This window comes from Gadus macrocephalus, chromosome 4 (genome assembly GCF_031168955.1).
Source record: "Gadus macrocephalus chromosome 4, ASM3116895v1".
In the NCBI taxonomy this organism is placed as follows: Eukaryota; Metazoa; Chordata; class Actinopteri; order Gadiformes; family Gadidae; genus Gadus; species Gadus macrocephalus.
The window spans coordinates 18,156,497-18,175,393 of record NC_082385.1 but is presented as its reverse complement, the minus strand read 5'-3'; the positions used below and the strand labels follow the sequence as shown (position 1 = coordinate 18,175,393).

At 43.2% G+C, this 18,897-nt stretch overlaps 1 protein-coding gene and 1 long non-coding RNA gene across 2 annotated transcripts in view; one reads left to right on the top strand and one right to left on the bottom strand.

Moving 5' to 3' along the window:
- The window catches only part of slc37a3 (solute carrier family 37 member 3), a 32,300-nt gene extending 18,593 nt beyond the window's left edge, over positions 1 to 13,707 (top strand). Inside the window, exons 5-14 of the mRNA XM_060048823.1 lie at positions 895 to 978; positions 1,302 to 1,447; positions 1,623 to 1,719; positions 2,529 to 2,613; positions 2,997 to 3,199; positions 4,350 to 4,491; positions 4,723 to 4,824; positions 11,263 to 11,462; positions 11,731 to 11,796; positions 11,960 to 13,707. Of these exons, the coding sequence (XP_059904806.1) occupies positions 895 to 978; positions 1,302 to 1,447; positions 1,623 to 1,719; positions 2,529 to 2,613; positions 2,997 to 3,199; positions 4,350 to 4,491; positions 4,723 to 4,824; positions 11,263 to 11,462; positions 11,731 to 11,796; positions 11,960 to 12,052 (1,218 nt within the window). The 3' untranslated portion in view covers positions 12,053 to 13,707. The remainder of the gene's footprint in view (positions 1 to 894; positions 979 to 1,301; positions 1,448 to 1,622; positions 1,720 to 2,528; positions 2,614 to 2,996; positions 3,200 to 4,349; positions 4,492 to 4,722; positions 4,825 to 11,262; positions 11,463 to 11,730; positions 11,797 to 11,959) is intronic.
- Positions 13,708 to 15,720: 2,013 nt separating this feature from the next.
- LOC132455524 (uncharacterized) lies at positions 15,721 to 17,101 on the bottom strand. The gene is made up of 3 exons (XR_009525263.1): positions 17,002 to 17,101; positions 16,274 to 16,311; positions 15,721 to 16,063 (listed from the first exon to the last, which is right to left on the bottom strand). It is a non-coding gene; the product is annotated as an uncharacterized LOC132455524 (long non-coding RNA).
- Between the last annotated feature and the right edge of the window lie 1,796 nt (positions 17,102 to 18,897).

Sequence of the window (18,897 nt, the reverse complement as noted above, 5' to 3'; positions counted from 1 at the left end):
GCGATACATCCACTGTAAACAGAGCGCATGGTGGCTGCAAGCTGCTCAGGGCCACACCCCCATCCTCCTCCTTGACACGCCCACCGAAACAGCGCATTTGGGGGAAGCTCAATGTGCGACTGGCTCGGAGTGGCTGTAACTCTGCACCACGGCTGAATTTAGGGAACGTCTTTGAATACTGTGTTAGTTGCCCACTAATACCTATATTAAAGAATACATAAAATAGCATGTCATGGGACCTTTAAGTTCTTAGAGGGGAGCTGTCTCCTGCTTTAGGCTATGTAATTGTAGGCCTCATTGTGAGGCTATTTTGGGGCCAATGCAATTTATTTTTGATGTCTAGGCCTTCAAGCATAATTTAAAATAGCCTACCTATCCATGTGTTGAGGCAGTGTTTGGCCTTTTCAGGCCTTTTCAGTCCGAAAGTGTAATCCGGCACCCTGAGGTCTCTCTTGAAAAAAAATCGGGCCCCCTGACCAATTTCACCCTGGCATCCCTGATGTAGGTGAACACAAAACACATTAATACATAGCTCTTACAATAAAGAGGCTACACCGAAATTGGTGCAAAGCTATAGTGCAAATTGTATCAAATCAAGGCAAGCACAACATGATGAAAACCTCAAAATTGCTCATATGTCTCAGTGAAGACAATAGGGTTCCTACGGATTTTGTAGGACCCCCAAAAGTAATAACACACGATTAGTGTGATTGCTTTGCAACCACACTAACAATAAGACACATTGATGATGCCAATATTGTGGCTTTCTTTGCAACCACACTAAACACTTAAATTCGCTATAGCGCCTGGTGGGGAAAAAAAGAGGCCCTAAATGACAACCAGTTGATGGTCTAGTGTTAGCCTAACCCTCCTGTTCTCCCCCGCTTGGTGCAGGGTCTGTACGTCAGTGGCGTGATCGGCGACCGCATGAACCTACGCTACGTCCTTTGCTTTGGCCTCTGCGGCTCGGCCACTGTGGTGAGTTACCGTGTAAACCCAAGTGTCGAATCTGAATCCTGATAAATTGACGATGTATGGCGGTGCCAGTGTGAGGGCTCTGATTGAAGAGAATGGTTTAGAATGGGAAGAACATTGTATGTTGGTGGATGGTGTGCCAAGTGTCTGACCTCCTCTGGGCTCACACGTTTTTAAATTGCTTAAATCGTTAAGGAGTTGAAAAAATAAACCATTTTGTGTTGATGCATGTTTGTGTGTATGTATCTCTGATCAGTTGTTTATCTATCGTTTTATGTATCTGTGTATGCATGTATCTCTCATTGTGTGTATCTGTTAATGGACAGGAGTTTGTGTTTGGGACGTTAACTGAGTGGCTCCACCTATATAACGTGTACCTGTACTGCGGGCTGTGGGTCCTGAACGGCCTGCTGCAGTCCGCGGTGTGGCCATGCGTGGTCGCTATCATGGGCAACTGGTTCGGGAAGTCCGGGTAAGTAACACACAAACCCACACAAAGTACAAATGTACAAGGAATTAATCGTGCTTGTTGGCCGCAACAAATATTATATACAACAAAAGTTGTATATAAGTTCTGTACACATAAAGCTGTGTGTATTAATGTGGTATATTAATGTATTAAAATCCCCTTTCTGCGTGTTTTCCAGGCGAGGTTTTGTGTTCGGCCTGTGGAGTGCGTGTGCTTCGGCAGGGAACATCTTGGGAGCCTTCCTTGCATCCAGTGTCCTCAAGTATGGATACGAGGTCAGTCACAACATTTACCTTTTTTTTTTTGCTAGCATACATTAACAGATATTAGTCTGCCTGAGCACCATGTAAAATAATACCTTGGACCAACAAATGGATGAATACTCCTTGATTGTAGATCTTTGAATGTAGTAATATACAAAATGAAATATTAGATGTCTTGTGGAAAGCATTGTAAACATGGTGTGATTGCATCAAGTTCTTCCTGTTGGGTCTTATTGACTTCCTTTATTCTCATTATGCATAATGAGATCTTCTATTTTTATCCTTTTTGTTATTTTTTTATTCGTTGTATCTGTTTTTCATTAAAGGTCCCATGACGTGCCACCAGGTGTGAGTGTGATTAGCCATCATAAGGGCTTGTAAGGGCAAATCATACACACACCTGGTGGCATGTCATGGTACCTTTAATATAACTAACTATTACCTTCAGCTATGATCCCAAAATATGTATTTAAGGACATTTAAGTCAATATTAAATATATAAATAATTACATAAATATTCAATTAAATCAAGATAATTTGATAAATAAATGTGTTGTTTTCTTTTAAAGGGTGTTTTCCAAATTGACTACTTATTGTATAATTACACATTTATTTATTTGAGGGGAATTTGTTTTTCTTAATGACACATTTATTTCATAATGCCGTGTTTATTTCCAATGTCTTGTTCATTTAGATTTGGATAACAGCCTTTTTATTTATTTATTTAACGATATTGCGATTTATATATTTAACTTAACTCAAATGGCATTCCTTAAATTTCCAATCTGGAATTAATAAAGTACATCTTCTCTCCTCTTTAGTACGCCTTCTTGGTGACGTCTGTGGTGCAGTTTGCCGGTGGGGTTGTGGTGTTCTTCGGTCTTCTGACCTCCCCAAAAGAAGTTGGTAAGAACTTGCTTAATGCTACCAAGAGCCAATTACACTTCTATAGTTCATAGCTACTGTAGCTTAATGAATAGATGCCTACTCTAGCTAAAAGCTACTGTAGATAATTACCGATATAGCTACTGTAGCTTATACCAAGTTAAACATATAACTACTGTAACTCGTAGCTCATAGCACTTATAGGTACTAAGCTACTGCAGCGCAAAGCTAATTAAACTTACAGCACCTAGCTATCACATACCACTAATATAGTTAATAGATACGTGTGTGTGTGTGTGTGTGTGTGTGTGTGTGTGTGTGTGTGTGTGTGTGTGTGTGTGTGTGTGTGTGTGTGTGTGTGTGTGTGTGTGTGTGTGTGTGTGTGTGTGTGTGTGTGTGTTCAGGGCTATGTCAGGAGTCAGAGGCAGGTTTTGGGCCTGCAGTAGAAAGTGATTCTGAGAGCCAGCGGCCCCTGATGAGTGATGAAGAAGAGGATGAAGGGTGCGATGGAGGCTACTACTCTGTGGAACAGTCGGAGGGGCCGCAGGAAGAGCTTCCCCAGCCAATCAGCTTCCTCCAGGCCTTCCTGCTCCCTGGCGTGCTGCCCGTAAGCTAGCACTCTATCCTACTGTTAGCATTAGCTAATTAGCAAGCTAGCGCTACCTTTTGGCCTGTGATGCAATACCCGGGGTTCTTTTAAGGTTAGCATTAGCTCAATTGTTGGTTGACTAGCTAGTTAGCTACAGATAGCTAATTGGTTAACTAGTTGTTGTTGTAGCTGAGTTGCTAGTAGGGATGAGTCGGTCGCGACCGATTCGTTCACAACAAACGAATCCCAACCGTGAACGACCAGAACTGGTTCCCCAAAACAAGAACTGGTTCTTTGATTCTTTTTTATTTAACATAAAACAAAAATATGGTCACGTAAATAAATATACAAACGAACAGAGCTTCGTCTCCCCGCGACCTTATATCGATTGAGTCTACAACGTTCTCAAAGATTCAGCCAATGAGAGGTAGCAATGGTGTTGCCATGGCACCTGGGTATACAAATGACAAGGTGGTACCGTCGAATTTGCGCGCTTTCTCTGTCTGACGTATCTTGGGTCATACCATTCGACTTGGGGCCACTCGTATATCCCCCTTCATTTCCGAAAATAGACTTGACCTCCATCTGTTTATTGGATAAACGCATTTCCCAATCCCAGGAGTCTTTGCTCCATTCTACGTCAATTCAAGAACAAACAAAGATATTAAACTGCAGTTCGTATTTTTTATTTATGACCATGAAAGTTCTGTAATGTCTGAATAATGAAGAATTAAATGTAAAGTAAAAAATATATAAAACCATGAATGAAATATAGAGAGTAAGCAAGTGGTATAATATTGGTGGGACGTTTGGTTGTAATATATAGTATATCTTGTCGATTTTCACGCGGGGTAGAGCCTAGAAGTCGCTTAAATTATGCTCAGGGACGTCTCGCGGGGAGGGGGGCAGACACCTGTGAGATTCCCTGAAAAATGACGTAATCTGACGTAACGAACGAATCAAAACGAACGAATCAAACGAACGAGTGAACTGAATTGAAAAAAACTAGTTCCCGGAAAATAATCATTTTGCCCATCCCTAGTTGTTAGTATCTTGTTATGTTGCAGTACTCTCTGGCCATGCCTCCTATCGGAATTAAGGTAATAGCTAACTTACTTGTTTATGTTGACCACATGGCTAACTAGCTGTTGTTGACTTTGTGTCTCAGTACTCCTTGGCCTATGCCTGCCTGAAGCTGGTGAACTACTCCTTCTTCTTCTGGCTCCCTTTCTACCTCAGTAGTAACTACGGCTGGAAGGAGGCACAAGCCGACCGCCTGTCCATCTGGTACGACGTGGGAGGCATCGTCGGTGAGTCGGCGCTAGTTCGCACCTCCACTAGCATCTCTGTCAGCTCGCATCTATGTTGCATCCTACAGAGAAAGTTTGACTGAACTTGGTGGTTTTAAATATGGACTGACAAACAGTGAATAAACGGGTATAACAGCTGATAGTGGACTGTTTCTGTCAGTCTTTTCTGTCTCTCACTCTCTCTCTCTCTCTCTCTCTCTCTCTCTCTCTCTCTCTCTGTCGTTCTATCAGGAGGCACAGTGCAGGGTCTTGTCTCAGACTTCCTAGGGAAGAGAGCTCCGGTGTTGGCTGTCAGTCTTCTGTTGGCCATGGGAGCCCTGGTCGGCTACAGCCGTAAGTACCTCTACCTCTGTACTATCCCTGGACCTACTAACCCTAACCCTGGACCTACTAAAACTCTACCCAGTGTTGGGAAAGTTCACGTTCTACGTGAAGTGAACTAGTTCAAAGTTCAGTTCACAAATTTTAAAGTTAGTTCAGTTAAACATTCATAAACCGTTGCCTGCAATGCAGTCCGGGTTGAACCTCAGCAAATTCGCCTGACAAAACTTGCACAGCGACAGTTAATGATTTGTCACGCTGCAAAACTTGGGCGACAACGTGAACGGGCGACAAATGTGTGTTTTGGTGTGAACGCACCTTATGGCAGTATGCTATTGCGCAAGCACGCAGGTGCGCAGCAAGCGCACCTGTGTGCTAGCACAATAGTCCCTTCACAAGCTCTCATTCCACACCGTACGAGACAGACGCTGGTAGCGTGAAGCTGTCTCTGCATATCAGACATTGCTTCCGCAGGCATTTTACAAAGCCAGTCCTTACGACAAAATGCCAGCAGTGGAACGAGATAACAAACGCTGTCACTGTTTACCTGTGTAAGGACATGGTTCCCTTTCAAAATGTCGATAGAAAGGGCTTTAAAGATATGGTCAAAACACTCAATCCCAGGTACGCGTTACCTGCTCGCACACACTTCCGCCAAATTGAAATGGCAAAACTATACGGCAAGGTCCGCAAGCAAGTGGAGAAACAAATCCATACTATTAAACTTTAGTGTTTTTCAGAGATGGAAGTAACTTGAGAAAAGATTTAAATAAATGTATGCAGTTTTGCTGCCTAACCAGTAGGGCTGTAACGATACACAAATTCACGATTCGGTTTGTATCACGATTTTTGACCCACGGTTCGATACATCCCACGATTCTTTTAAATTTAAAAAGCATTTTATTTAAACACTTAAAAACCAATTATCTTAATGTAACTTTTAATAACAAATAATTTGGAACACTGAACAGATTTGAACCGAAAGAATACTATTAAAGTATAGCTAAATTAATAAAGAAATAACCAAAGATTGCAGTTGGAGGATGCTTTTTGCTGGTAGGCATAATAGGGCCCCTTTAACTGTTTGGTTGGTTTATTCAAATATCCTTATTAGCGCTTCTTATTAGGCTATGTAGCTTAAATAATGACATAATCAGGCCGTATAGAATGCAACATGTTTAATAGCCTAACTTTCAATAGATGAGGAAAAACATGAACGTCGCAATAACGAGGCATAGTGTTACGAGTAGCATATGTGTGTGCGGAAGAATGGCAGTGTGCGTATGCGTGTGTGAGTGACGTCAGCGAGTGAGTGGACGAGCGAGGAGAGCGAGCGGTAGCGCGTGTGTCTAGTGAAGAAGCGAACGAGTCCGGTAGAATAAAGTAGCCTACCCATCCTGTCAATAATCGGTGGCCGCTTCATTCCGACCTATAAGCAGACAAACTGCCAGTCAAATCACACAAAACAATAGAGACAGGATCACACAGGCAATTTTTTTCACGCTTGGCCCACTCTGGATAAATGTCGTTCATATCGCATATGAGGACTTCGACGGCTGTGGAGAAATGCAATCCTCCGTAGCCACGGAGAGCTGTGATCACAGAGAGGGCATCTCGTCACATATTTACGGCATCGATAGGAGGGGGCGCTGTCAGCAGACTATTATTTAGACAAATTATTAGCAAATTTCAATCGGACAATTTGACCGAAGAGTTAGAAAGGGCATATCGCGCTTCTGCCTTCTCACACCGCGAGACTGGTTCGTGGCTTTGAGTATCGCGATTTTCGGTTTGATACGCGTATCGTTACAGCCCTACTAACCAGTACTTTACCCCTTCAGAAGCATTTATATCGAAATTAGAAGATAAAATTAACATACCGTGATATAATACCGTTACTGTCTATGCAAGCCCTAATTTGAAGGAACTATCTTATGTTAAATTCAAGGTAAGTCAAGCTTTTTGGAGCAAAAACAACGGCTATTTGTTTGCTTGATTCAATTAACGTTAGCTACCGCTTTTTTGATGTATATATAATATTGTATTTTTAGGACAGAGTCAATGCCGAGTACTGCACAAACATAGACCTTGCATAAAGTTAGTAATTTCGAACAACATGGACCCAGTGACACAGTTGCCCATCACAGTTGTCTATCAGCAGAGCTATTGAGATCATCCACATGTCCATTGATTTCCTCACCACTCAAAGACGGATTGTTCCACATGTTGACAAGGACGACAGTTAGTTCAATTTTAAGAGGAACCACAGCATTAACAACCATGTTGTTTCATAACAGAGTTTCATCGTAGCCTCCAGGGCACTCAATTGGCCTCTGCCTGCTCTCTGAGCCCAATGTGGATCCTCCTGGGGATCACATGCTTGCTACCACCAAGATGTTGGCTACGGATGTCCTTTTCGTGCACTGCGGCTAAATTATAACAGGTAGTCGCGAATTGCGCTAAATGATTGTATTGGGCTTAATACGGTTTTAACCCACTTGATTGCCAAATCCTGTGTGCAAATAATTCAGCTCATATCATCACAGTGTGTTGGAAAGGGGAGCAGGCCAGTGGAAGAGGTGCAGCAGTCTCACAAAATTATCTGCTGTGTTAGTTATAATTATTCAATAATTATAATAATATATATAGTTGCAAGCAACCATGACGGGTTCCTACTGTATGACGGCTTTATGAATTCCTGATAGTAAACGTTATTTGATGTAATGACATGCTTCACAGAATGGTTGGTTGAGGTTGGACTTGAACCCGCGACTTCATGGTCTTGAGACCGAGACAATACCACTGCACTACATGTATGTAGGCTTCCAAGGGCAGATTAAAACATATTTTTCCGTACGTCAGAGGTACGGTCAGCGTGGGCCGGTATAGCAATATGACATTGGTATGCCTTAAAAACTGGTTTACCAGAAGTTAACATATCTAAACAATCACCAACCATGTTTCTGAAGCATACTGTGTCAAGACCCACTGTCAAACGGACGTTTACGAAATGACGGCATTGGAGAGAGGCCGCGGTTCAGAAAGGCAACTTCAAACAAACCCTTCCAATTTTTATTTCAGATATAGACTTGAAATTTGGCATGGTTATACTATGGAATATCCTCTTAGTAGCCATATTTGATGGAACAACTGCTAATATTTTGAGTGGCAACAAATGGAATGTGATTAAAGGCACCCAGTGCAACTTTCGAGGCTTAAAAATAAACATTCAATTTCTAGTCTTTTTTACACGTAGTAAGTTTCAATAACTCCATACCATTACATACCGACATTTAAGCAGCAAAGATGAGACGTCGTTGTGTGGTGAGAACTGATACAAAATCGATAACAACAACAATGCCGCCATTTTCTTTATTTTTTGTAACCTACAATAAATAAAGCAGGCTTCCAGTCAATGGAAAAATGGCTTCTCCCCACCGGCGATTGTTGTTGTTTACGATTTTCTATCAGTTCTCACCACACAACGACGTCTCATCTTTGCTCCTTGAATGTCGATATGTAATGGTATGGAGTTATTGAAACTTACTACGTGTAAAAAAGACTAGAAATTGAATGTTTATTTTTCATTGAATGTTTACATAAAGTTGCACTGGGTGCCTTTAAGGGTTAGGGACAATTTTATAAATTCAGGTCCTACCTCCATTGGGATTATCATTTTTAAAACAACAGTTAATTCACGGCCTTTCAGTCCAGTGCCTGCGTCCCGCTGCCCTCAGATGGGGGTCAGTCCCATGCACCTTTCTCCTGTCACTTGTGAACAGGATCCCAAGATACTTGAACTCCTCCACTTTGGAAAGCCCTTCCCCCTAACCTGACGAGTTCATCCTTTTATGAGAGAACCCAGCCTCAGACTTTAAGGTGCCAATCCGCATACTGACTGCTTCCCACTCTGCGTAATTCCACTTCAGAGAGGGCTGAAGGCCTCATGCCACAAAACCAAAATGACAACATACTTTTCAAAATAACCGTATTTCAGCAATTCTGGGCAAATCTTCTCCAACTTTGTGCCATTACCCTACATGGATTGCAGCTACACATTGATTCGCCTAACACCTAACCTCGGCAAACTAGACAATGGGATCTCAAATGTGTTTATTTGTATGAAAACCAAAGCATATCTGTATGCTGTAGGTATTCCATTAATGTCTGAAATTGGAAAGGCAGATTTAGTCCCTTTTCACTTTTCTACTAAATTAGTTCTGGTGACGAAGTGATCGTCATCACTATCTGTACATTGCTAGCATTATATGTATCAACAATCACTCATAATAATAATAATCAATAGTCTGTACACACTTTCATTCATTCAGCGATCCCGTGCCCTGGGGAAGGCTCTGTCCCCAAAACTGAGAGGGGGTGGAGAAAAGGCGGGCTGAGGTTGATGTGAGGGTCCAGGGGGTTTGGAGGGGGAAGAAGGTCATTGAGACATTTGGGGAGCCAGCTGGGGTAGGGCTGTGTAGGTGAGGACCAGGGTCTTGAAGTTGATTCTGTGAGGAACAGGAGCCAGTTGAGGTCCTTTAGGACGGGGGTGGACCAGTTGGGAGTTTATTGATTAAATTGGCACTGATGCCATAGAGTGAGTTTATACGTTGGTACGCATTCACTTCCTGTATTTATGTCAGAGGATTGTGCCAGGGTCGGCCATCTCATTTAGGCGATTTTTTTTTTTAAAGGTAATTATGTCCTAGGATTATAATACACCCGATTTATGTATTTTGGCCAGAACTCAGGATGTGGCGTAATAGACTGAATTGGGATTAATTTCCCGATAATGCCCACATTCTATACATTATCCCACTTATTACACGGCTACTTCCAAAACAAAAAAAATTACTTCAAATAGTGTCGATCTCTTCCAATTTGTCAATGTCGCTGTCATCCAAAACTTTTTGCTGCTTCGCTTCACTGCCCTCTTCTGTGCTGCTGTCCTCTCTTTGTCTTATCTTCACTGGTAACGACCACTCAGCCTTTAGCCATCCTCTTCATCCTCAGCGTCAAACCGCTTATCCGGGGTCGGGTTGCTGGGGCAGCAGCTCCAGCAGTGGGCCCCAGACTTCCCTTTCCCGGGCCACATTGACCAGCTCTGACTGGGGAATCCCGAGGCGTTCCTAGGCCAGTGTTGAGATATAATCTCTCCACCTAGTCCTGGGTCTTCCCAGAGGTCTTCTCCCCATTGGTCTTGCCTGGAACACCTCCCTAGGGAGGCGCCCAGTGGGCATCCTTACCAGATACCCGAACCACCTCAACTGACTCCTATCTAAGCAGAGGAGCAGCAGCTCTTCCGAGTTCCTCACGGATGGCTGAGCTTCTCACCCTATCCCTAAGGGAGACGCCAGCCACCCTCCTGAGAAAAACAAAGGCCCAAGTCTTTCACTTGGGCCTTTAACCAAGCATAAAAATCGCATTATTACCCATACAGTTTTAAGTTAGTCAAAAACTCATCCATAGTGGCCTTGAAGTTTTTTTCCAGTGGGCTTCAGCTGACGTCGCTCAGAAACCGAATACGCTGGGGTTGAAAGTTACCGGACTACTTGTGGAGTGCTACAAAAGATGTGAATCGGAGGCAAAAAAAATCACTTTCCTTGACAGCGGTCAATTATGCTTAGCAACGGTCAATTATGCAAAAATAATTGACCGTCGAACGTAGGGAAGGCCCATTGAAGTGAATGGAGCTTTCTAAAGCATTAAGAAGAGCTGTGTAATAATTGATGTGTAATTACTTGGTTTAGCTTCAAGATGGAGCTAGCCAAATGGGTATCTCTATTTAAACCTTGGTGATGGTTAAATCACATTTGACTCGAGTCAAGGGTCAGGGCAGTTATGCCAATGTTGGCATATGAGCTTATTAGCTAGGTCATCCTTGACATCTATTCTTTATATGTTAGTTTTTGTCATCGTTCTTGATGCCAGAGCTGCAGCTTATGTAAACAAATCTCTAAATACAACTTCAATGCCTGGCTTGAACCACACTTGGATCAAAAGACAACAGTGCCCTACGATAGTTCTACGGCCTGATATGTGGATACTGGTCCAGGTGATTCAAAATATTCTGAACTAATTTTTTTGGTATGTCACTTCGGTCGCTCATGTTTTCTTGATAAAATGTAGGACTGAAATTAGTCAATATGTGAATACAGTGGAAAGTCTTATTTCACCATTGCATGACTTTGTTTAAAAAATACATAACCATCCTATTTTCAGCCTAAACACCCAATGCTCTAGCCTATGTGCTCCCACATACATTCCAAGAATAGCTGATAGAGTTGAAAAAAGTTTCCCACCTGTGGGTTACGCACATGGAGATGCATGTAGTAAGAGTGCACTATGGTATCCTTACCCCAATAATGCAGCTTTTCAAGGTAAAATCTGACTTAAAGACTTCACATTTACCTTTCTTCTGTCCTCCTCCTCCCGCCATCCTCCTCCCAGACTCCCCGGCTGACCAAGTGGTGAATGCTGCGCTGCTCGCTCTGACCGGCTTCTTCATCGGTGGTCCGTCCAACATGATCAGCTCGGCCATCTCTGCTGACCTCGGCCGTCAGGATGCCCTACGGGGGAGCCAGGAGGCACTGGCCACCGTGACCGGGATCGTGGACGGTACCGGGAGCATCGGCGCGGCCGGGGGGCAGGTGACTAACAAGCAACGGGCTAGTAACCACTGTTTAGAGAGAGGAAGGGAGTCACCTCTAGGAGCAAGGAGAATGTTAACAAAGGCCTTATTAGTGGACTAATGTCAATGTACACAAGGTTTAAATCATTCATATATACTTTTATATTATCATTATGATGACTATTTCCACGACAAGGCTTGTAACTGCTGGTAACCGCCAGGTAACACCACTAGCAACAGGCTAGTAACCATTAGCAATGGTCTCGCCGTCATTCCCTGTCTTTCAGTACCTCGTTTCCATGATCGAGAGCAGACTGGGATGGATGTATGTCTTCTACTTCTTCATCGTCATGGTAACTAATATAAAGTCAACCTTTTTTTAAATGTAAAAAAAATAATTGATACATATTCTAGCATGCTAGATATATACAATGACAATTTTAATAGCTCAGTTATGTATGGTACTCCGTTTCCAACCCTTAATAATTGCCTTTGTGTGTGGTGTGTTGCCCACAGACAGGAGGCAGCATCCTGTTCATTGTGCCGCTGATCTACAGGGAGACGCGATCTATGTGGAGAGATAGGCAGGGTCTCCACCAGCATCTCTGAGCAGTACACTGGCTGACCAATGGCCTTACACCTCTAAGTCTGTTGAGTTTTTTTAGGGACTGTAGATCCAGAATGTGCTGTTGTGAATATTTTAAGTAAGTAGGGAATGTAAATATTCAGTTATTTTCAAATTCTATTGTTACCATTTTTGAAATTCGATTTTTCTTGATTGATGTTGAATGGCCTTTTGCTGTAACTCCTCGTTGTGGAGCTGACGGCGCCCTGAATATTGTACATTGTATTTATGAGTTTGATTTAATCACAATAACATCCACATGGCATTATTCACACGAGATGTGTATGTATTTCAACTTTATATATTTGCATAGTAAATTAAGAGTACGTATCGTGAGGTTCCTCACTGAAAAAATATAAATCACAGAACACACACATATCTGTGCCTTACCTGCAGAGATCTTGGCACACACAGACAGAAAACTGGTGATCTACTGGATCAGCTGTAAAGGATCTCTCAGATGGACACATTGCTGTAACTGCTTCAGAAGGGAAAAGGATTACAGGGAAACTGTTTTTATGTTCTGTGTAAATGATGTAGAATGGAAAGGTGTGGCTGGTTAGACATGAATTGCATCAGCCACTCAAGAGCACTTCTTCCCAGGTGGAGTAATATAGAATGTTCTAGAGTTTCTATCCAGGGTGAAATGATATTCCATTACAAACTGATGACACACGTCCCCGTTATGTGATTGACCATTTTTATACTTCATGTTTTTTTTTGGAATATATGTCCAAGTTTAATTGTGTAAATATTTTGATTTTGCGTTTACATTTGTTTACAGTTTTTTGATACAATTGCAGTTTAAATAAATGCGATTCCTGTGCAGAATTTAAGCAAAATAATGTCCTTTACATTATGGCATAAATGTAGACAAAGATTATAGTGGTGTGTTAACACGTAAAATGGCCGTAGCACTGGGTACATAACCCCATAAAAACATTCCAGGATGCAGTACTTGGAAAGCTGAGTTTTGCACACCACTAGGGCGTGGACTAGAGAAAACAATGCTTTCAAAAGGCTTTATGGAGAACCCCTGGTTAATTTACTCATGAAGAGATTTAAAGAACTTTGGGAAGGAGAATGTACATTGGCATAGCAAAATATATATATATAAAAAAAGACTCCCAAATCGTATATTTGTCCCATATACAGTATATGGAGGAAGCTATTGAAACGTGGAGATTGTATTTATTTGCCTACTTTGTTGACAGTTTATGGCAATGGGGGTTAGGTCTTGGGTCAGGAAGCAGCACAGTTTTGGGGAAAAATGAACCAATGCTGAAGAACAGTTATTGTTAGACAGAGTCAGACAGCTCTGCCTAGTTATTGTAGTTTTGGTTGTAAAGCAAACCAGACTATTGTTGTCATGTTTCATATTAGTGTGGTTGCAAAGCAAGCCAAATTATTGTTATGTTTATTTTCATTAGTGTGGTTGCAAAGCAAGCCATACTAATGTTATTCTGTTTCTAAATTTGTACTATTCTTCTGCATAATTGTGTGTATTTATCTCCTCTAGTTTTTTGAGGAGACCACCTAACCCCTAACAAAAAGGTTGGGCATTTATCAGTGCATTGCGTGTCCTATCTTTTATACCAAACATTCTATCCTTTTTTTTTAATAAATCTATTATAAAGTGTGTAAATATTATTAAATGTTTAAAGTGAATGGGATAAAAACGCTAGATTCAACCACTTCAAACGTGAATGCCTGAGATTTGCCATATTAAATGCACAAATGTAAACAGGGAGAAAAGCGGTTGTTAAGAGTTCCACTTTGACCACAGGGGGCGCTATAACTCTGACCACAGGGGGTGCTATAACCCTGACCTTACGGGGCGCTATAACTCTGACCACTGGGGGCTCTATAACCCGTGGCCAAACCTAAGCAAGTACCCCTGACTGCAGCCCGCAGACGGAGCCCACATGGAGGGGGCGGGCACTCAGTCCACATGGAGGGGGCCGGCACTCCGCCCACATGGAGGGGGCGGGCACTCAGTCCACATCGAGGGGGCGGGCACTCCGACCACATTGACGATTGAGCAGATTTCCGCTGCTCTTGTTAATGCAAGAGTAAACGGTAATACTATGTTAAGCTAGCGGGAGCCCATGCTGTTAATTAAATTATACAAACAGATGGTACGGGAGTATTGTGACTGGGTATCTTTCTTGCTGCGTACCATGGAACTATTATAAAGTTAAGCATAGCCTAAACGACTTGCAATTACATTTACTCTTGTTTTTTTTTTTTTTCGCTTAGCTGTTCCACTCATGGACCTATTTAGGTTCCACTTAAGAGTTCACGTTACAACCGTTCGCCGTTGCTCCATGTTTAAATCACAGTGCCTTGTTCGTGACCAGTCTCAAATTCACTAACTGAAATAGTGCCCCCTAGTGATCTTTTTTTTTTTTTTACTCGGTATTAATATGCCTACTATTGCTGTTTTCGCTTGAATTTTTGTATTTCTCTACTGATTGCTTCGACAATGCAACATTAAAAGTCGTATTTTCCGGACTATAAGTCGCGGTTTTTTTGTAGTTTGGCTTGCCCTGCGACTTATATTTCGAAGCGACTTATATGCCAAAATTGTGCGTACATAATCCTCGGCCGCAAGAGGGCACCGTCATTCATTAGGCCTACAACTGAACGCTGCAAGCCTACTGCACCACCGAATAAATTATATTCTCGTCCTCAATGTCCTCCGGTTCAACCCAGCCTTAGCTGCAATTTTGTGCAACATAGCTGTCACACATATCACAGCGCATGACTTGGCCGGGGAAAACTGGAGCCCTCCGCTGGACTTGTGAAGGCATCTGACCGCGGCGCATACGCGTCCGGTGGAATCCCGGTGTCACTGAATTCGGTATACTCTCAGAACTACGAGGGACCGACACACCTATATTGCTATTGCAATTTCATTCAGTCTCTCCAGACTAAACGTTCTTGTTTAAATGTTTAAAAATAAATGCGACTTATACACCGATGCGACGTATATATGTTTTTTTCCTCGTCATGGAGCATTTTTTGACTGATGCGACTTATACTCGGGAGCGACGTATAGTCCGGAAAATACGGTGACTTCACACAGAAGCTCTGGCTTAGGGCCCCCCACCGCCCTTGGGCCCCTGGGCATGTGCCCGGTGTGCCCGTGCGGTAATCCACCCTTGCCTGTAAACAATGCAACGTGTGCGAACTCCTGTACCCGTCTGTCTGTGAGAGTTACAGGCCCAGTAAGAGCCAAAATAAGATTGGGGGAACTATGAAGAATGGGACCCAAAGGTATGACCTTAACAGATGTAATGTGAGGAATAACGAAGTGACCACATCTAAGGGCAAAAAATGTACCTCAATAGACATAATGAAAAGCTACATGTGTGAAGCACATTAATTTACACCAATCACAGGAGCACTAACAACAGTCTTTTTATTCAACAAAACAATTAAAAAATAACAACTACAAAAAATAGATTGTAAACTATTAACATAAAAGATAAATCAATAAAGAGTAGAACAAACAAAGTCTCAACGGGGGGGGGGGGGGGGGGAACACACTGACGCCTTCCTCAGTGAGGTGGACGCCACTCTCTCTTCAAGCTGTTGCCCGACATTGCCGTCACCGCTGCCAAGCGCCGCCATTATGCTGCATCATCAGACTACATTGGAGTCGTGTGGCGCAGGCGTCACGGGGAGGGGGACGGGGAGGGGGGACGGGGAGAGGTGTTTGACTCAAAAGAGGCAAACACCTTCAGGTTTCTCCTGTCCATCATCTCCACACAGAACAGTTCATAGTCAGTATGTAATCTGAATGAGAATTGGAATGGTTTCCACGTTTCTTCCTCATCCCCGCCGTCATGGGATTTGCGCTGTGTTGATGCTGCCATCTGCTCCCAACCTTCCATCCCAATGACCTCTGGGAGAGAAACGGTGTCCTTGAAAGACTGTAACTGGCACCATGCTGCTGCCTGAATTGTGTCCTTCAGGACAACATCATCTTCCTTGAAGAAGAAAGAACATTTTTTTGTGTCTGTACTTGACACCCTACTCTCCCAAAACCACAAAATGGTATGCAAACAAAGGCTGCTACTAAAAAACACTATTATAAAAAAAACACTACTATAAACACTAAAAAACACTATTCAACTAGTCATCAGACAATTTCATCTGGCTATACATACAACCTCCAGCATTACACACATATTACATACCAGGTTCCCAGGTTCCAGTTCCTGGTCTTCAGTTTTGTCTGGAAATAAAACAGATTGTTGTCTGTAATGTTGAGTAGGCTAATACAATGGAATAATAAAAGTAGGCCATGGATCAGCCATGGAGTAGGCTATAACTTGTATATTGATGGTGTCTCTAAAAGTCAAAGAAAACCAGTATAAACATAAAAGCAGTTTTCTACAAAAAAACATTGCAGAGTTTCGGTTTTCTATTTTCCGGCTGCTTTGTATAAGATGGCTTGTGCATATACACAATGTAATTAGACTAAAATAATATTGATATTCGATTTCTGTGGACTCTTATGAACATTTCAAGACCCAACATGAAGTATAAACTCATTGCTAAGGATATCCACAACGACGATAAAGTAAGAATGCACCAAGGGTGGGGGAGGGTGAGGGGGGCTATTTTGACCTAACACACTAGGATATATTTGATCTATATTCACTCAACATATTTATTTTTCCACCGAATGGTTGACATTGGTTGACATTCCTGAGATTCTAAGCTTTCAAACGGTGTATGACATGACTATATCACTCAACCTTATGATGCTGAAAATTGACCTAGCATATGTTGGGGGGAACATGCTAGGTGTAACTAAAACTTTCTCGCCGGCGGGATTTGACGATTAAGTAGTTAACAAGACATAATACACAATTGCATGAATATTACTAAATATATTAAGCATTTTGACAGTCTCACTTACTTGCATGTTTTAGGCATCACTCGCTCGGGCGGGCACACTCTAATTTCAGGTAATTTCAGGTACATTTCAGCTAATTTCAGGCTGTTTGACCAGTCCTCAATGTGAACTGAGTGGCCGCCCCCTCCATGTGGACTGAGTGCCCGCCCCCTCCATGTGGGCGGAGTGCCAGCCCCCTCCATGTGGACTGAGTGCCCGCCCCCTCCATGTGGGCTCCGTCTGCGGTCTGCAGTCAGGGGCTTCTCAACCTAAGCGGTCACGCTGCATGAGACATTATTCTGAAACTTGTATCTGGGCCTTGATTGACATGCTGAACCTTTTTGCCTCATGGACACATGAGATTCGTCTGGATGGATATAGCTGTACCTGGAAAGTGTTCAATAAAATTATACATTTATAATAATAAAAAAGAAGAAATGTTTATCTAACAGGCATAGCAATAAATATAGATATGTAAGGGATAATGTATAGAACGTCGGTCATTATCGGGAAAATAAGCCCAGACAGGGCGTACAGGACACTGACGCGCAGCGGTGGTGTCTTGCTTCGCCCTGAAGGGGCTTATTTTTGATAATGACCGGCAACTTTCTATACATTATCCCGCTTATTACACGGCTACTTGCCAAAACGAAAAAAAAAATTCACACGGTGTGTCCTTTTACAATTTATTTGTTACCAGCATTCGAAGTGTTGAACAGCAGAGAAATAGTCCACCAAAGACGTTGACGTAGCTTAGCAACCGAGTACGCTGGGATTGATACGTTACTGGACTGGCGGAGTGATAGGCTACGAAAGACGGCAGAAATTCCACTTGCCTTGACAGCGGTCAATTATACGTATGAATGAGTATGCATACGTATGTTTAGCTATGTGTACGTGTACTGTACATATGGGTAAGTATGTTTGCTATGTGTGTGTACGTATTTGAATGTATACGTATGTTTATGAACACAAGTATTTATAATTAGGTACAAGTATGTAAACATATCTATGTCTTTGTATTTATGTTGTTGCGACCCGGCCCCAGGTATGTCTCTCTCGCAGAAAACACCACACGCCAAGACCCGTTCAAAGCCCGGTAGGGCGTTTATTAATTAAATAACGGAAAAAAACTGCGGGTCTGCCCAGTGCGGGAAAACCAAAAATCATACGGGTGACTCCGTGAGCCACGGTGGTGTCCTGGGGAATTGTCTCTCCGGCTGGGCCAGTCTCGTCCCACATGCCCTGGCGAGGGAGGTCACTCCCGTCGGTGATGCCATCCCGGTGGTGTGTGCCGTGTCGCCGCGCGTCGTCCTGGGCTGCGGGTTCTCTCGTGGCCGCTGGGGAAAGTCTGTTATATCCAGGAGTCTGCTCCGCTCGGACTCCCGGTTCCTTTCCCTGGGAGAACAACAAACGGCCTTTTAAAGGGTACCTGATCTTCCTCACCCTCTGCCACAGGTGTTCTCCATTGCGTTGATTAGAGTTACGCTATGGATGCTCTCTGGCTCCGGCTGGTGGATATCGGCGGTATACGCCATCCACCACCTCTCCCTCGGGCCGCCTGGTCTGAGGGTTTTGGTCCGGGTTGCCACACTCCTCCACCGCTGGTTGAAGCCTCGGGACGTCTCTGAGTGCCCAGAGACAGGCATCTCGGCGGGATAGAGCGTCAGCGTTGGCGTGTTCCCTGCCCGGTCTGTGGTCCACCTGGAACCTGAAGTCCTGGAGGGCCAGGAACCACCTCATTACCGGTGCGTTGGAGTCCTTCGCGCTGGCCATCCATTTGAGGGGCGCATGGTCGATGACGAGCGTGAACTCCCGACCCAGGAGATAGTAGGCCTACCTCAGCTTGTCCAGTGCCCTGATTATAAGACGACCCCCCGTTTTCAACACAAACATTTAGAAAAAATGATTTGCAGACCA